Genomic DNA, 13,124 nt, shown 5'->3' on the forward strand with positions numbered 1-13,124 from the left:
CACTATGGGCAGAGAGAGAACAAGAAAATAAAAGGGAGGAACAGAAGAAAAAGAAAAGAGTAAGAAAGAGGCCAGGGCAAAAGCAATGTAAAGTAATCACACTTCCACCCGCGCCGGACCCCAAGCCACCCGGCCGCAACTACGGAGCCTGCAAATATTCTATCCAGGGGCTCCGTTTTTGCAAAATTTAGCTGGGTTTTTTGTAAGAAAAGGCTTCCGTCTTGCCACTCTACCCCATAGCCCAGACATTGTTGTCACATGTACCACACAGCAAGTACTTGCCAGATAGTCCTGCAGCTCCTTTTAATGTTGCTGTAGGCCTCTTGGCAGCCTACCTGACCAGTTTTCTTCTCGTCTTTTCTTAAATATTGGAGGGACGTCCAGTTCTTGGTAATGTCACTGTTATGCCATATTTACTCCACTTGATGATGACTGTCTTCAGTGTGTTCCATGGTATATCCAATGCTTTGGAAATTCTTTTGTACCCTTCTCCTGACTGATACCTTTTACCAATGAGATATCCCTTTGATACTTTGGAAGCTCTGTGTGGACCATGGCTATTGCTGTAGGATACAACTAAAGCTCCTTTCACACTAGGAGTCCGTCAAACGGACTCCGCTTTTCTCAGCGGGGGATCGATCCGCCGATCCCCCGCTGAGCAGGAGAATGACAGCTGTTCTCCGCACTGTGTGCGGGGACACAGCTGTCACAGCCCCATAGATCTCTGGGGGAACCTGATGGGAACGGACCGTCGGTCCGTTATCATCCGATCCGCTGGATGGATGGAAAATAGGGTTTCCATCCGTCCAGATTTCACGGATCGGGTGTCAGCGGACATCTCTCCGCTGACATCCGATGCCCCATAGAGATGCATGGGGGGACCGTTCAGATCCGCAAAAAAACGCACAGGCGGATCTCAACGGTCCGCCTGTGTGAAAGGGGCCTAAGAAAATGGCAGCAAAGACCTACTAGAACAGCTGAACTTTATTTGGGGTTAATCAGAGGCACTTTAAATGATGGCAGGTGTGTACGGACTACTATTTAACATCAGGTTTAAATGTGATTGCTTAATTCTGAACATTACTACATCCCCAGTTATAAGAGCGTGTGCACACTCATGCATCATCCGTATAATTTTAGTTTTTTTATTTTTAAAGGGGTGGTGTAGACTTTTTATATCCAGTGTGTATGTGTGTGTATGTATGTATATATATTTTTCTCTATCGCTCATTGACAGACGTAGTCCTCGGTGATACAGCACCTTCGGGTTATGTTGCCTCCACAGGAGTAGGACTAGACAGGAAATAAAATGCTCTGGCCACACCCTAGGGGCAGTCCCAGAGGGTATATCCTCTCTCTCTCTGCCTCAGCAAATCAGTTTTTTTCTGTCTAGTCAGGAGTAAGGACCTAGATACCTTGCTGGGATCTTCGGTCCTGGCAGGATTTTTTTCTTAGAAAAGATTTTTTAGACAGCTTTTTTTTCTCCAGTGTTCCTGTGAGATCTTCAAGCAAGAAAGCTGAACTGGGCGACGGGCGGGATGTTGAGATCCAGTGGTCACCCCAGTTCAGCCTACGAGCGCGTGCAGGCCATAACTCCGCACTGGGTCGGCCGCGACATAGTCCCACTGGACGGGGACTGACCCTGCGAGTTAAACGTCTCGCTGAAACGCCAAAGACCATGAGTCACGGCGCCTGTATTGGTCGGCAGCCCTCCTACCTCGGTGGAGAGGGGTACTGTCAGGAGTTGGCGCCCGCCTGGTTCCGGTATGGTGAGTAGTATGTTCCCCCTTTCCCCCTGACGGGTCTTGTGGTGAACGCGGGCCCCTCTCTGTAATGGTAAGGATGGGTTCCCCTCTATCCTATAACATGTCACAGATCCCCCTAATTGAGTGTGATTTTTGTGTACAAGAAGCCAGGAGGCTTGGTTTGGGAGCTGACAATCTAATTGTAAAGATGTGTAAATGATTGTAGTCAGTGGCAGTACTAGAACTTTACTGTGATAGTATAAGGTATCCTACCTGTCAGTAGCCACAGGGCGATGTCTATACATGTATACTGCATTCCAGATCATTCCTCCAGCTAAGCAGCGGACCGCATACGGCCCGCTAGGGTCCGGTACCTCCGACCACGCTGACCACCATGAGGGTGAAGGGTTGTGAGGCCGAGATCCTTCTGCAGACATGCCGCTATTCTGTGCAGGCCGCCGCCATTGTCTGGTAGATCGCACGAGGCCGCCATTTTGGTGTAGCCTCGTGTCTCCAGCATGGGGGCGGCCATGTTTGAGGTGACTCAAACACCTCATGGAGCCAGGGGGAGGAGCCGGCAGGCGTGTTAAGGGGCGGAGCCGCCTCTTTTTCCCAGGAAATAGGGCCAAAGACTTCCTGTCTGTAACAAGACAAGCACTGAGCAAGCTGATGAAAACTTCTGTGCATCAGGGATGAGCCTTGGGGTCTGTCTCTCTCTCTGTGGGGTCCAAAAAGGCAGGTAACACTGAGGGGCGCTGTTGCGACTGGGGGACACAAAAAAAAAAAAAGTTTTTTTTTTTTTACTTTGTCATTTTTTGTCGCTGGCAAGTGTCTTGTATAATCATTGACCCTGCCGCATAGGTATCCCCACCTTATCCCCTCAAGGTGGCCGCAGGACCCTCCAGTACCCCACTTGTTTTTAATGCATTATCGGCAATTTTGGAGTCTTTGGTATCCCGGGTGGAGGTGGCCTGTCAGGGACGGGGGTCAAGTAGCGACCCCCGCCTACCCCTATTGTTTATCAGATACTTCAGATACGGATTCGGAACTGGTCAATGCAGTTGCAGGTCCCTCTTAGGGGGCTGTTGTCTCAGGTAATATCTCCTCAGCAGTGAGGAGCACGTTTCTGCCTCCGCCATAGCACAAGAGTGGTGGATGCACTAGTTGTGTCCGTCCTGGAAACCTTTAGTCTTGAGGTTACACCGGCAGAGGTAGCTGAGACTGAGATTCCTTTTTGGTACTTGTTAGCCTACCAAAAGGGCGAAGGATTTTCCTTTACCCAAATGGGGTCGTTTTGAAACGAACCCCTGTTATTTCCAAACGCATGGCTAGGTGCTATCCGTTTGAGGAATTCCTCTTTATAGGATAGACTGTACCACCTGCTGTCTTGCCACAGACTGTTAGGATAAAAAGACCTCGTAACTAACGAGGACCTTCCTTTTCTGCTCATATAGAGTTGTTTGTTCCGCGAGGGCGGGCGATAAGGCGAAACCCTCCAAAGCCCCTTTAGAGGGGTTTCAAAGGGCGCTGGTCGGGTAAACAAAGAGTCCGGCTCAGCCAAGCCTGAAGAATATAGCCTGATGCGCCCCTACCCATCTCTGGGGTGGGGGGGGGATGTCTTCACCGGTTTCTGGAGGACACCGGATCGAGTTTCGATCACTTCCACCGGTGCGATTCTGCCCTTCTAACATTGAACGGTTTCAGGGGTTCTATTCGAACCTATTCACAATGCCCAGGAAAGAGGGCAAGGTGCGTCCAAATCTGGACTTGGGAAGAAATAGAGTCCATCCGTACAGTGGTGGCCTCCCTGCATAAAAGAGATTTCCTGGCGTCCATAGACATATAGGATGCCTATCTTTATATCCCCATCATCGCAGGACATCAGCGTTTTTTTCACTTTCCCAAAGATCATCCCTGGTTCCCATCAGGAGACTGAACTATCTGGGCCTAAGGTTGGATACATCCTGGGCAAGAGAGTTTCTCCTTGCTGGGAAACTCCAGAAGGTTCAGTCAACGATTCGGATGTTGCTGTCCGTCAATTGGCTGGGACTGATGGTGGCCTTCTTAGAGGCAGTACCGTATACCCAGTCTCATACCCGAATTCTCCTGAAGGAGATTCTTTTTTAATGGAATCAGAATTCCGATTCCCTGGACAATCGGATCCGGTTGAGCGAGCGGACCAGGAAGTCTCCGATGCTCAACCAGGGGAAGTCATTTCTTCCGATAGTATCCAGATTACCAATAAGGGTATCGGAACTGAGAGCGATCAGATTTTGTCTGATTTACTGGATCAAGCAGCTCTAGAGCAGCCCGATTCGGATCCAATCGCATATGGCCTCTTCATCCAGAGGTTTTTTCCCTAGCTGTCCCTTCATTGGGACATCCCGGATGTGGATCTGTTGGCACCTTGGCCTAACAGGAAGGTGCGGAGGTTTGTAGCTCGCGCCACGATCCTCTAGCGGACGCAGCAGAAACGCTGATCGCCCCGTGGGGGCAGTATCAGCTACGGCATGCCTTCCATCCTCTCAAGTTGCTGCGGGAACTTCTTCGCAGGATAGAGGTAGAGGGAATTCCAGTTATTCTGGAAATTCTGGATGGACCTCGTCAAGCCTGGTACGCCGACTTGGCGAGGCTAGTCGCGGACGCTCCTTGGAGACTTCCTCTCAGGGAGGATTTGCGGTCTCAGGGACCGATCTTCCATCTTGCTTTACAGTCGCTGGCTTAATGGCCTGGCCATTGAGACCCAGGTACTGAAGGACAAGGGAGTGTCAGCTTCAGTTATTCCTACCTCCAGTTAAAGCAAGGAAAGCGACTTCCAGCACATGGAAGTCTTATATTGCATGGTGTGAATCTATTGGATTTCCCCCACAGACCTATTCGGTGACCCGAATTTTGGTCTGTCTGCAACAAGGGGTTGAGCAGAAACTATCCTTGAGCACGATCAAGGGTCAGGTTTTCGGCGTTGGCAATCTTCTTTCAAGAAACCTTTGGCTAATCATTCCTTGGTGCGGAATTTCATCCAGGGGGTGCGACATCTGGCTCCGCCAGTGCGCGCACCCTTACCGCCTGATATCTTAATTTAGTGTGGTCGGTTCTTCAGAAACTTCTCTTTGAAGATATTAGGGAGATTCCCTTGCTTACATTCCCAGAAGGTGGCCTTCTTGGTGGCCATTACTTCTCTACGCAGGGTGTCAGAACTGGCCGCATTATCCTGTCGTTCCCCAGATCTGCTGGTTCATAGGGATAAGGTGGTTCTTCTTCCGAATCCATCCTTCCTTCCTAAAGTGGTTTTCGTAAGACGGACTCACTTTTTGTGATCACGGATAGCCCTTGAAGGGGATTGCCTGTGTCTGCCGCGACCATATCTACATGGATCAGTCAGACGGTGGTACAGGCTTATTCTATTAAGGGTCGGAATCCTCCATTCCCTGTTAGGGCGCACTTCACTCGAGCGCTCAGTACTTCCTGGGCCTTTCGCCATCAGGCGTCAGTGGTCCAGGTATGTAAAGCGGCCACCTGGTCGTCGGTACATCCCTTTACAAAATTTTATAAAATCGATGTGATGGCATCGGCGGATGCCTCATTTGGCCGCAAGGTTTTGCAGGCCGCAATTTGAGGAGACCGGTGGTCTACCTCGAGGGTTTTTTTTCTGTTTGAAAATTTTTTTGTTGAGTCTCATCATTAAGGATGAGCATTGTAAACTTCTAGTTGGCACCGGTTGGGCCTTCTAGATTTGGATTTGATTTCCATTTTCCCACCCCTCATTTGTGATACTGCTCTGGGACTTCCCGAAGGTGCTGTATCACCGAGGACTACGTCTGTCAATGAGCGATAGAGAAAAATGGATTTTTGTAAAATCTTACCGTAAAATCCTTTTCTCTTAGCTCATTGACAGACGTAGTACCCGCCCCTCTGTTTTTTTGAGTTGGGTTGGGTTAAATTCTCTAAAGACTGCTTTTATGACATAACTGATTTGCTGAGGCAGAGAGAGAGAGGATATACCCTCTGGGACTGCCCCTAGGGTGTGGCCAGAGCATTTTATTTCCTGTCTAGTCCTACTCCTGTGGAGGCAACATAACCCGAAGGTGCTGTATCACCGAGGACTACGTCTGTCAATGAGCTAAGAGAAAAGGATTTTACGGTAAGATTTTACAAAAATCCATTTATTGTGTATATGTATTTGCCACAAAATAAAATTCTCCATATAGTAAACATTTTACAAAGCAGGTTTTGTTAAACCTTAGGTTTTGTGTAGAGGTACCTCAAAAACAATAAGTGCATTATTTCAGTTTGCATGTTTTAGATAGCACACTTTACATCTATAAACCATACATTTTTCATCACCAGTCAGGTCTAATAATGCCGTTCCTGATGTAGTAACAAGCCTTGGCAATATTTGAAAATGTGCTGTGGTTCTCCGATTTCATTTTTACATGCTTGTAAATGGTTTCTTAATATGTCTGGAGAAGCTGTTTTATTTCTGTTAAGACCAAATGACTAATCTTCACCCCGATGTACACACATATATATGAATAGAGTTGGCAAAATGTGTTCCATCTTACAAAATTAATTCTGTTACAACCTCAGAGCTGCTTCTGAATTTCAAATTACGTTCTTTGAGGCCTTATTTAGATGGGGGGGCTGAAGCCCATATGGTGTGTACTGGCTGTATGGACACACATCAAGGTTTGACAGACATGCAGGGACAGGTGAGTGTCCCCAAACACAATGCATTCGGGGTCACACTCCCCACATTGCTTCCCTTACAGTCGCTGCATCCCTGTTTACATATGTATGCTTCCTGCATGCAGTTCCAGATGGTTCCAAACATGTAAACAAATGCCTCGTTCACTGTACAGGCCTCAACAGCTCTGTGAATGAGGGCTAAACTGCAGACCAAATTTGAGCTCCTTTTTTGTGATGCTTTCTTACAGAGGAGAAAAAGTTAACATTACAGGAGATGGCCAACCAGAAGGGGATTGCTTGTCGTGTGCAGGGTTGGAAAACTCATCTCTGTGCTGCACAGTTGCTACAGCTGGTAAGCCTTTTGGTTTGTATTTATTTATTTTATTATTCTTTAATTTGAGTTTAACAACCATTATCTTCCTCTCAGATTAAACTGGAACAAGATGTGTTTGATCGGTTAACGGTTCTGCAGGAGGGGCTCATCCCCAAAAAGAAGACTGCCACAGATGATGATTTGCACAGGATCAATGAATTAATACAGGTATTGCATGCAGATTCTAATTTTATGTTTTTCATACAGCTTTTCAAGTAGTGTTTGTGGCTTAATGATGTGAAGGTTTTTTTTTTCTTCAAAACTGTAGAACAATTGAACAATGTCCACAAAAACACTGTTCTGCAAATATGGAATTAGATGTGTTTTGCAGTCACTAAGTTTTTGTGGGATTTTTAACCCAACAAGCAATGTTTATTGCAAATAAATATTGGACAGTTACTTCTTAATCCTTATGGGGCATTTACAGCTGCTTTTACCAGCATCAGACGTTTTTTTTTGCCCTTTAACATCTTTCAGGAGAGCACATGAGAGATGGCTCCTCCCATTTGCCAACAGGAAACACCACTTCCACCAAACCTAAAAAAGGAGGCTTCTCCCCACAGCGCATCAGTTTTTGTTTCCTCCGGCCGAGGAACAACTAGTGGGGAGTCAGGAGCTCTTAGGTGGCGTCATCCACATGCTACTGCTGACCAAGCCTCGTTTTCTATCCACGGACTTCAGAGCCTCGCTCCTGCTCCGCCGCCATTGCCGGCAACGGTGAAGAGGAGACCAGTCCCCGTGGGATGGCAGCACGGACTGGACGATCTCTTCCCCCCATTGACCAGTCTTGGAGTTCCCAGGAAGGTCTCTTCACTTGCTTTTATCTACGCACAGATGTGAGTGCATATTTTTATTAAATAAATATGTTTTATAGTCCACACTTAGAGGCGCCTCTCTTTTTGTCTTCAGCTTGGTGGAACCCCTGGCTTATCGGTTTCTAGAAGGCAGCCCTATATGTTGGACTTTCTCCCCCCCCCTCATTTAAGACTTACATGGACCCTTTATGGACTTTGTTCTACTGTGTGCTCATGCGCCTGTTACATGTTTTTTAACTTGGAAACCCTTGGTTGGATTGTGAACCTTCAAGAGTCAAACTTCACTTCAGCTCAGCTAGTACAGTTTCTGGGTTACCAGATAAATTCAGTAGAGCAAAGAATCTTCCTTCCAGAAGAGAACAACAAAATTCAGAATGTAGTAGCTATGGTACAGACAAATCAGGAGCTGTCTGTCAGAAAGGTTGTCAGCCCTAGGGACCCTACCCTCAACTATGCCAGCTATTCAATGGGCAAGGCTCCATTTCAGGCCAATCCAGAGTTTCCTGCTGAAGGTTTGGGATCACAGTCCAAAAACCCAAGAAGCAAAGATAAAGATCCCCACCAGGGTCAAAAGGACCCTTTGGTGGTGGAGGAATCAATCGATCTTGTCAAAAGGCTTACTATGGACCTTTCTGATTGAAAGAAGAATGACCACAGATGCTAGGTTGGGGGGCCCACTGGGATCAGAGTATGGCACAAGGAGTTTGGTCCCAAGCCGAGGCAATGAAGTCCTCACACTTGAGGGAGTTAAAGGCGATCACCTTAGCTTTGACTGCCTTCTCGCCAAACCTCCAGGGGTCCCATGTGCACAATTTATTAGACAATGCCACTGCCGTGGCTTACTTAATCAAACAAGGGGGCACGAGCAGCAAGGCCCTTTAGTTGCTGTCAACAAAAGTCCTTGAGTGGACAGAAAATCACTTGCTTTCCTCATCAGCGGTCCCTCTCAAAGGTACGTTGAACGATGTGGCAGATTTTTTGAGCAGACGGAAAATTCAGGAAGCAGATTGGAGCCTGAATCCTGAAATCTTTGCATGCATCCACAGGTGGACTTGTTTGCATCAAGAGAACGCACAGCTCCCTCAATTCTATTCTCTCCACTGAGACAACTTTTCTAGGGATAGATGCCTTAGCGCATCCTTGGAACTTTCATCTGAATTACGTTTTTTCACCCTTTTCAGCTAATCCCACTGGTATTGAAGAAGATACAGAAAGAGTGTTTGTAATTCTGATTACTCCATTATAGCCAAAGAGAGCTCGTTTGTCCACCATTCTACAGATGGGAGTCAAACCTTTCTGGCAGATTCCTCTAAAACAGGATTTACTACTTCAAGGCCCAGTGTGTCACCCGGCTGTAGCCAGGCTAAGCCTCACCGCCTGGTATCTGAGGCGCAGCTTTTAAAGAATTAGGGATTCTCAGAACCTCTAGTAAATGCTTTGCTTTTCAGTAGGAAGAAAGTAACTAGAGCTATTTACTCTAAGGTTTGGAAGGTCTATAATGCCTGGTGTAATTCAGCCACTCGAACCTTGGAAGATATTGTCAGTATTGGAATTCCTACAGAATGGGGCAGATAAAGGTCTGGCAGTTGGTACTCTGAAGGTGCAAAAGGCTGCCTTGGGAGTATTCCTGGAGAGACCAATTTCTTCAGAAGCCTTGGTCACAAGATTTTTTAGGGCACTAACTCATTCCAGACCTGCACCTGCTAAACATTTCTACATTTGGAGGTACCAAGGGACTTTGGCTCTTTGGACTCTTTTTTTTTTTTTGTTCTTTTTTTGGGCAATAAAAGGGCCACTAGGCATCTTAAAGGGTCAAATGCTAGGAAGCCTAAATCGGCTATTTTGGAGGCTTACTCTCAGATGGAATTATCTCCCCCGCTGGCAATTCGAGTACGCTCTACTAGAGCTCTTGCCACCACATGGGCAGAAAAAACATGTGCCACCCAGATCAAATTTGTAAGGCGGCTACGTGGTCAAGTTATCAAATGTTTGTCCTTTATTACAGACTGGATCTTCTGTCAGTAGGGGATCAGGCTTTTGACAGAAAGGTCCTTCAGGCTGTTCTCTCCAAGTTGGTAAGTCTCCTTTTATCCTTTCAGGTGCTGTCCTGAAAGACGTTAAGGGAAAGTCCAAGTTAAACCTACCGGTAACAAGTTTTCCAGGAGTCTTTCAGGACAGCAGCGGACCCGCCCATGTTTTTTTGCTGTTATTAACCATGTTATGATTGTGTTCCAGCCGGGGCTGGAGGTACTCTACTACAACTGATGACCTATGGGTAGAAGCCTCCTTTTAAAGTTTGGAAGTGTTTTTTCCTGTTGGCTAGTGGGAGGAGCCATCTCTCATGTGCTGTCCTGAAAGATTCCTGGAAAACAAGTTACCGGTAAGTCTAACGTGGATTTTTTTTTTTTTTTTGTTGCAGCTTACAAACGCCTCTCCATGTTATTCTGTGACCTCATTCACATACAGGCTTCTAGGAGCTGTAAGTGGCATAGGCGTTTTTCAAGCTGCAAAAAAAAAAAAAAAAAAAAAACCCCAGGGGCAGCATGTACTGAAATCCTGCTTTACAGCTTTAAAAACGCCTGGCGCTGCTAAACATAACTTATCGCTGGATACAGCGTTAAGCCACGTCAAGCATTTTTTTTTTTTGACTTGTCGAAATCAATGGCTCCCTATGAGAGCCCATTGATTTGAATGGAAGTCACATCCAAGTCGGATCATGGTGATTTGACTTGTGGTACCACATGTGCTCTGAGGATTTTGAAGGGGAATTTCACACCAAAATTAAAAAAAAAAAAACTGTGAAGGGGTCCCCCTTAAGACTACACCAGATCCTTTGCGCCACCTACCCCAAAGCACGTTGATGGGGACTAGGGCCTCTTCCCTACAACCCTGGGCAGTGGTTGTGGGGGTCTGCAGGCAGGGGGCTTTTCGGAATCTGGAAGACTGTTTTAAGAAGTCTTTTGTTGAAAAACTTCCACCGGTCTTTTTTCACCGGTCTTCTGTTCCCCTTCAGGCTTCTCTGCCGCTGACCCGATCCTCCTGTCACGTGACATCACAAGGGGCAGGGGTCTCATGGTGACGTCATTGGATGGCCATGCCCCATGGCTATAGAAGAACCTGCGAAGAGGGGAGCTGACACGACGGCGGGAGACTGCGTCAGCGGAGTATCGGGTCAGCGGCAGAGAAGCCTTTAGGAAGATTTTTAATAAAGGACTTCTTAAAACCGTCTCTTGTCTTTATTTACACTACACTGCCTTTTTTTTTTTTTTTTTTTGGGAACAATGTACCCCATTCTCATTCACATAGTAAGGGGGGGGGGGGCTCGGGATCTTTTTTCATTTTGGCATGGGTTTCCCCTTCAAGATCCTCAGAGCACAAGTCACACAACAATTCTGATCATCATGATCCAACTTGGATGTGAATTCTAATTAAATAAATGGGCTGAGAGTCGGGTCAGTTAAGACTGCTCTGATAAGGAGTCATTATTTTTGAATAGAGGTTGAGAAACGCTGCTAAAAGCCAATGCGGCTAAACATGTGTTAATGCCAATGCAAAAAGCTACTAAAAGCATGTTTTTTACAGCTGGGTTTTCCTAGTGCTGGCAGTGGCTTTGCAGCTTGTTTTTCCTCTATCGTCCATTCACAGACGCAGCTCTCATACTTCTAACACCATTGGGTAATGCTGCCCAATGGCTAAGAAGTATGAGAGCTGCGTCTGTCAATGGATTATGGAGGAAAGGATTTTACGGTAAGTTCTTACAAAAATCCAGTTTTTCTAATGCCCTGTGTGCATGGGGACTTATTGTAAATATGTCAAAAAAATGCTCTGGTCTTGTCCTGCTTGTTATAAATAAATAAAAAATCAAGGATAGTGAAGATACTGTTGCTACAGCACCACCTGTGTAGAGAACAATAGTGTTGTAAAGGGGGTAAGTAGATACATTTTTTTTAAAGCTTTGGAATCTGGACTGCCTATTTTCTGCCCTCCTGTCACAAGAAATAGAGGTATAATATATACAAGTTGTAGTAAGTAACGTTCGGAGCATCTTATTAAATCAGAGCCTCCTATTCGGTTAAATATCAGAGCTTATTGTTTGATAACTGAAACACTAGACCATTTTCAACTTCCTGTCCAAATGGTATAGAAAACTGGAAATCTATACACTGGAATAAGGGAAATAGCTCAGAAGTTTACTACAGAGTTTTAGACAAGCCATCGTTCTTTCTCCTGCACAACAGTATGTAAGATCTCTTTAAATTCACTTAGTAGATGCAGCTAAAGTTAGCATTTCCACCTTGTGGAAGAGCACTAATCTTCCCATGATCTGCATGAAGTTATGAAAAGTTCACAAAAACCAACAGATGTAGAAGACTGATTACTTTAAAAGCCTAACCCCAGCTTTAATTTAACTTTTTTTAAATAGTTTGGAAGCTTCTTATGCCCATTGTGAAGCCAGTAGGTATTTCTGTACTCTTTGGGCCCCCCTTCAATCCTACCTGTTATGCACCTCATAACTTTCTAAACATTTTAGGACTCTGATATGTAGGTGTTCTAGTAATGTCTCTGAATATTTCTAATCTATATGAGGAACGGATTTTGTTTAGCTGATATTTTGTATGCTTTTTCTATTTGTCTATTTTTGTACTCGGTGAACTAAACAAAAAATGTAAACCAGTGTAGTATTAGGTTATATTATCTTCTGTTTTTTCATATAACTACATTTTTTTTTTTTTTTTTTTTTGTCACAGGGTAACATGCAGCGCTGTAAGCTTGTCATGGATCAAATCACAGAGTCCCGGGACTGCATGCTTAAAGTTCTAGATCACAAAGATCGTGTCCTAAAATTGCTGAATAAAAGCGGTGCAACCCGCAGGCTCTCCAAAGTGAAACACAAGATTTGACAAGTGGGACTGCTGCTCTGTTTACTGATAACAGCGTACAATTGGCTGTTTGCTCACTGTTGTCCCAGTGACCGTGAGCTATTCACATGTGTATATAGTCATTTTTTTTTTTATTTGGATGGGAATGAATTTAGTTACTCATCAATCCCAGCCTAACTGACAGCTCTGCCAGTTGCTATTTGGGACTTAAGAACTTTCTCTGTAATGAGGAAGCCTATTTTCTTCTTATTCATTTATTACCTGGTGCTGCGTATGAGAACAGATTAGTGTGTGTGATACATGCTTGTGTATAGTGCTGTTTATCCCATGTACACTATAAAAGTAACTCCTACTTGTGTTCCGTGTTTTGAAGAAGTTTCTTCTTAGAGCACCAAACAAGTCAATGTAGAATCTGTTTAGTGTTATTGTAGTGGCCTAATTATGTGTCAAAAATTTTCATATATACATAATATTGCTTGTTTTTCTTTAGCGCTTACCTTTCCTTTACTATTCTGCCTTCCTGTTTTACTTTTTCTTTAGTGTTCTATAAATCATTGTTAAACAAGGGTTTCTTTATTTCCACCACCCCCCCAAGTTCATAGTATATCTTTACTAATGCTTAGAA

General features: G+C 45.2%; 1 protein-coding gene across 6 annotated transcripts in view; it reads left to right on the plus strand.

Annotated features, from left to right (window-relative positions):
- The window catches only part of SAP130 (Sin3A associated protein 130), a 114,510-nt gene extending 101,655 nt beyond the window's left edge, over window positions 1-12,855 (plus strand). For all 6 annotated transcript variants that reach the window (XM_082249679.1, XM_082249680.1, XM_082249682.1 and 3 more), the window contains 3 exons: window positions 6,680-6,783; window positions 6,859-6,972; window positions 12,368-12,855. In XM_082249679.1, coding sequence (XP_082105805.1) covers window positions 6,680-6,783; window positions 6,859-6,972; window positions 12,368-12,520 — 371 coding nt within the window. In that variant the 3' untranslated portion in view covers window positions 12,521-12,855. The remainder of the gene's footprint in view (window positions 1-6,679; window positions 6,784-6,858; window positions 6,973-12,367) is intronic.
- Window positions 12,856-13,124: the final 269 nt, after the last annotated feature.

This window comes from Pelophylax lessonae, assembly GCF_965119305.1.
Source record: "Pelophylax lessonae genome assembly, chromosome: 3".
Classification (NCBI taxonomy): Eukaryota; Metazoa; Chordata; class Amphibia; order Anura; family Ranidae; genus Pelophylax; species Pelophylax lessonae.